Source organism: Euphorbia lathyris, chromosome 5 (genome assembly GCF_963576675.1).
Source record: "Euphorbia lathyris chromosome 5, ddEupLath1.1, whole genome shotgun sequence".
Taxonomy (NCBI): Eukaryota; Viridiplantae; Streptophyta; class Magnoliopsida; order Malpighiales; family Euphorbiaceae; genus Euphorbia; species Euphorbia lathyris.
In genome coordinates this window covers 77809697-77815696 of record NC_088914.1, presented here as the reverse complement: position 1 = coordinate 77815696, position 6000 = coordinate 77809697, and the positions used below count along the sequence as shown (strand labels likewise).

Here is a 6000-nt window from a genome sequence, read left to right as displayed (position 1 = left end):
TTTAATGTGCGGGATTTGAGCTTATGGAAACCGGATTGTTTGCTTCCCACCACCAAAGGCGAGTCAGGGTCCAACTCTCTTGAAGAAGGGGATAATGATGAGGACATCTCTACCACCAAGGTAAGAAAAAGAGCAGAGACGACGGATGGGGCAGAATCAGTGAGGCACAGGCAGATGCCATACGATGTACCACTAAAAGAGCCGAGAGGAGGAATGGCTAAAACCAGCATGGCATGCCGAGTCATCTTTCGCAGATGTGCCACTCAATGTGCCGCATAGCTTATTGTGTGAATGAGGGGCGAAGAACTTCAAGAATCCAGCACTGAACTCGCACGTCGTGTGAGTCATTTGGCACGACGTGTGAAGTCCTTTAAGTTGCCTTCTTTTTTCAAGTTGATGCATGGGGAGACAAGGGCTGCCATCAAATAATTATTGTCTTGCCACTCAACTTTTTACTGTTTTTCCATTCATCCTATTTACCTCACTATCCTTTTAGTTATTTATTCCTATCTTATCCCTAGGGGTTAATGTTTGTTTGTAGCCCTAGTAAGGCTTTTTGGTACTTTGTTTCATTTAGAAGGAGGTATATATATTCCTTATCCTTATAATTAACACAGCTTTTATGACATCAAGAATTATAGCCTCCATTGGAGCTTGGATTTATTCCATTGGGATCTTCATCCTTCAAGTTTAAGCTTGAGAAGATAGTTCTTTGTTGGTTTAAGATTAAAACTTTCACATCAATTTTAATCTATACATAGCCCCATGTGGATTTCTTCATCCTTCTCATTAGAGGTTTATGGACATCTATGGACATTCTTAAGCACATGTACTCCCTCCATATTCCTAGAAAATTATTTAGACTGGTGCTAAGAAACCTACCCATATGATTACTAATTGTAATTGCAACTTTTTCCGACATGAAACTGCTAGGCAAATTGTAGGTTTCAACTCAAACATCAAATATTAAAAAGGGGAATCCCGGTAGGAATATCAGCTTGGGCCAACCTTTTAGCAAGAAGTAGTTTATTATTAAACGTCAATGGACTATTATCAATGACCCTTCTAATATCAATCTCGTGAAAAAACTGAAATATGAATAAATTAGTATTGATCGCTTTAATGAAGCCTCTTTTTTCAGGCTTCTAAATGCAGCCATAAGTATCACGCATGAAAGGAAAATCCACCGATTTACCACTAAGGAACCTACCAACTAAGCACTATCGCATATTCAATTGCTCAATACTCAAATCATCTTCCTCCACCATGATACCACCTCCTTACTCCTCCTCCGGGATTAATTGCGTATGAAATATCGAAATCTATATTTACTTGAAGATGCCATCTAAAACAGTCAAAAGAAAACTTCGGAAGGGAAAAAGAAAAATAGGAATGAAAAAGAGAAAGGATAAAAGAGAACTTTGAAAAGGAATGATGAAATTTAGGAATAAAAATGAATAAAAGCAAAACTTGTGAGAAGACAAGAAGAGCAAAACTTGTCAATGAGACAAGACCTAGAAATCAATAAATATATGCTTTTATGGGTAAATAATTCATTAGTTCTCTCTTTTTTACTTAACATATTGTTTAGTCCGTTATTTTGAAGAAAAAAAACATATATTTCTATCATTTGTCACTGTTAACCTTTATTTTTAACCGTTATACCGGCATAAATAGGCAGACAGAAAATAACAGAATAGCATGGTCATTTTGTATCGTACTATGACTATCCTAAAAGCTAAGATATGTTTGGTTACAAATCTAAAAAAAATAGACAAATGGTCTGTTTAGCTACTTGATGTTTGTTGTTTGCCTTTAAAGGCTGCTTGTCCAAAAAGCAGAGATTCTCTGCTTTTGTAAAAAGCTACTTTTCAGCTAAAAAATGCAAACAGAAGATGTCTAACAAAACACCTAAAACTTTGTCTTTTAAACTGAAAAGACAAACATGATGTGAAAAGTAGGTAAACAAACACCCCCAAAATGACCAAATGATTAATAGTGACAAAAGATATGAACCTTATAATGTGTTTTTCAAAATATGAGGACTAAATCATGTGTTACATAAAAAAAATGTGGGGACTAATAAATTATTATTGTGATTAAGAGTCCATAAAAAATTGTACTTATACATGTCAAATTAATGTAGCGTTGTTTATATGGATCCTGAATGACCAAATTTATTTGCTTATTCAAGATTTTAATTATAATCAAAGTGATATTTTTTTTAATTTTTCGGTTTGAGACTCGTCATACACCCTTTAGATGAATCCTCTTATAATTAAAGTTTTCTACTTTCACTAGGATTCGAACTCGAAATTTCTAATTTAAACGATTTAAAGCTCTTAACCACTCAAACTAACCTGAATTGGTATAATTAAAGTGATTTGACTTGTTGTTTGATAATAACTTGAACGTATGTTATTCTGTTGGCTATATAAAGAACATAACGTTTCAATTAGCATGAAAAATTACGTTTCAAAACTCTCTTCTTTTATAAGACAAAACAGATAATTATGGTAATAGTTATAGACATGAAATAAATACTGTATCTCTACACAAAGAATAATACTTATTGGAGTTTCAACTCATCTTTAGATTTTTGTAAATTACGTATTGTTACGACTATAAACCACATTAAGGAGCAAAAAGGAAACGTGTAGGACAAATTAAATGCATCTCCATATTTGATTTTTTAAAATAATATAAAATATTAGCTTGTTAAATTTATGTTTTGTTCCAATTATATTAAGTATAATTATTTAATTATTACAAGTAAATAAAATTAAAAAAGAAAAGATGAATAAATAAAAAAAATTATAAATAACTAGCTAAAATAACTAACTAAATTTAGAAAACAATATCGTCATATTGATTGAAGTGTCTTACTCTCTAAATTGCTAGTTATGTTTGATAATTTAGGTAATTGTATCACCATTAGAGGCATAATCAGGGAGAGACGCGATGGGTTTGCTTTCCGCTTCAGTCTCCTTGTCTCCAGTAGATTGAGGGTTGGGAGTGCAATATTACTGAGAAAAAATTGATTTGGAAAGGTATAAAATGGGATTGAAAAAAAAAATTGACTTGTAGATTTCATATTGTGAAAAAAAGAATATATATATATAGCTGTTGTAAAATTGCCCTTCCTCTTCCAATAGAGCATTCATATATTCATCATTGATGAGCATGTGTAGATGCACTAAAATAACAAAAGATACTAATTTTTGGATAGTAATTTCTAGTATGACAACACGATTTGCAGAAACAATCCGACTAACACGATAGATCAACACGTCTATCACTTTTCTAATATTTATATCATATTTACATATAAATAAAATAACACGACAAAACCAAAATTACCACTCCTAATTGCTATTATTTTCTTTGTACAAGAACAAAAAAAGCCCACATGTGAGCTTATGCAGATATATATTGACATATAACCTCCCATACAAAATTAAAATATGTAAAATTCAAAGAAAAAAAAAAGGAATCATAAGTTGATTTCTAATTAACAACATTGAGTGATAAAAATCCTTCTGAGCCATTTGTTTTCCCAGTAAGCTCCTTTGCTCTAATTGCTTCCACATCCCAATCAGTCCTCATAAGAACAAGCACCATTGTAATAGCACAAACAATTTGGGCCGCAAGCAAGCCCAACCAAAGGCCCAACAAGCCCAAATCAATCATCAAACCCATAATTATAGCAATCGGCAATCCTATACCATAAAATGAACTCAAATTAATGTTCGCACCAAGGCTCGGCCTAGCACTTCCTCTCAGGACACCGCAGCCGGTAGTTTGTGGGCAGTTGCCTAACTCACATAGCCCCACCACAGGCATGGCCGAGGCTGTCAATGACAAAATTGCATTATCAGTTGTGAAAATTTGTCCCCAACTATGCCTCATTGATGTCATAAACAACATAGCAATAAAACTCATCAAAATAGCACAAGATAATGCAACAATTGATGAGGTTTTAGCCTTTTTAGGCCGGTTTGCACCTAACTCGTTGCCTATCCGAGTTGACACAGCTAGACTAAGCGCTGAAGGGAAAATGTAAACAAGTGAAGTTGCTTGTATTAGAATTCCCATAGTTGCAACTGCCTCTGCGGCATTTGCTAGAACACCTGATAGGACTATCATAAGTTCGTACCACCACCACTCCAAACATACCGATATGCAACTCGGAATCGCCAGAGCGAGAATCGGCTTCCATTCTTCAAAGCAATCAAGCGACCAACCTTGCCACGATTCACGGCAGTTACCGGAGAATCGAAGGTAAAGCAGAAGAAACGCGAGGAGGTTGAGGTCTGTTAAAATCGCGGCTACGGCAATTCCTTGAATATGAAGGCCGAGAAGATGAACAAGGATGTGATTGATTGGAGCATGAAGAAGCAACGCGAAAGCTGCACTTAGCATAAGAGGAAGCGTTATGTTTTGAGTTCTCAGATAGATTTTAAGAGGATTGATGAAGGATTGAAGAATCAGATCCGGAAGCGAGAATGCTAGATATGTCGAAGCGATTGATGAGATTCCAGGGTCTTGGCCGCAGAATATGAGGATAGGCTCAACTTTTAGCCATAGAAGAGAAATCGGAATGCAGGCGAAGATTAGAATTGTGATTGTTCGTTGAAGTGTTTGGCCCATGAGTGGCCATTGTTTAGCTCCACAAGCTTGAGAGGAGATAGCTTCCATTCCCATAGCAAGGCCGGAGATGACAGAGTAACCGGAAATATTAGCGATTCCGATAGAAAGAGAACCTCCGGCTAACGTTTCCTTACCTAATTTGCCCATATAAAACATGGAGATTACTGATTTTCCATAGATGAGAAGGCCTGTGATGATCATAGGTAAAGCTATGGTGTAAAGCTGTTTGATCTCATCCACCGCCTGGAAGAGACAAAAACAGAGAATCTTTCTTAGAAAATTAAACAAACAAAAAAACAAAGAAGAAATTGAATTGAAACAAACCTGTGATAAAGAAGAACGCCATACTTGACATTGCTTAGCATATTCTTGACCTGATTTTAAAAGAGGAACAGAAGCTGAATTTCGTTGATCATTCATTCTTCTTTTTCTTTTTGTCCTCTTATAAAAAATAAAGAAGAAAAAGATTTTTGTTGAGGTTCAGTATATGATACTAATAAGTAAGAAAGAGAAAAATGGAAAATCTAGAAAATCACAGTGAAGATATGAGACAACATTCTTTCCTTCCATGGATATACAGAATAATTCTTAGAAGAAAAAAACGTTTTTATCTCTCTCTAGAGAGAGAAAACTGGCTGAGTCTGAGTCGAGTCTAGTGAGTGTCTCTCTCTAGAACTCGAGTAGTTTTTATTATTATAATTTAGGTATTTTTCTCTCTCTATATATGAGAAAGAGAGAAGGTTAGTTAGGGTTTGGTAGTGAAAGAATGGAGTAGTAGTGTGGGGAGGGCAGGATAAGAAGGGGAAGGTGGCCATGCGGATACTAATATGTACTAATAAATTTTGTTGTTTTTATTTTTCCTTTGATATAATTATTATATTTTAATTAAAATTAATCCTGATAGTGAAGTTTATTAAAACATTTTTTATTTTTTTTAAACAAAAGGAAAAGAAATAGAAATATAGGACACTTACTTAATATGATGTATATTGGTTTAGAAGTATAGTAAAATTTATCCTGATAGTAAAGTTTATTCCAGAATTTTTGTCATTTTTAGGTGTAAGATAGAAAAAAATTAAGTGATGGTAATAATTAAGAAAAATGGTAAAATATAATATATTGAGATACAGTTGTGCTCAGTAGGTAAGTATAAGATGTGTGGTAGTATTGACACGTGGCTATTGAAAGCCATGCAACACACTGTAAAAAGAATGGGTTGGATAGCGAGAGGAGAGAGTGGAGTTTTGTACGGAATCTAAAATAGAAAAAAGGTGGGTGCACTGCCTCAAACAGCTGCACACGCTTGGCGTTCCACTTGTTTATCTCCCATTTGCCTAAATTGATTTTTTT

The 6000-nt window shown here is 34.5% G+C and overlaps 1 protein-coding gene across 1 annotated transcript; it reads right to left on the bottom strand.

Annotated features, from left to right (window-relative positions):
• Positions 1–3293: 3293 nt before the first annotated feature.
• Positions 3294–5426, bottom strand: LOC136230052 (protein DETOXIFICATION 48-like). The gene is made up of 2 exons (XM_066018989.1): positions 4975–5426; positions 3294–4893 (listed from the first exon to the last, which is right to left on the bottom strand). Exons 1-2 carry the CDS (start codon positions 5068–5070, stop codon positions 3508–3510), a joined length of 1482 nt encoding a protein of 493 aa, XP_065875061.1. The 5' UTR covers positions 5071–5426; the 3' UTR covers positions 3294–3507.
• Between the last annotated feature and the right edge of the window lie 574 nt (positions 5427–6000).

What these genes read in the sequence shown, in the direction of transcription:
- LOC136230052 (XM_066018989.1), bottom strand. Translation starts at nt 5,070, where the DNA reads ATGAATGATCAACGAAATTCAGCTTCTGTTCCTCTTTTAAAATCAGGT. An exon ending in GGCGTTCTTCTTTATCACAG is followed by an intron (nt 4,894 to 4,974) that starts GTTTGTTTCAAT and finishes TGTCTCTTCCAG; the next exon opens with GCGGTGGATGAGATCAAACA.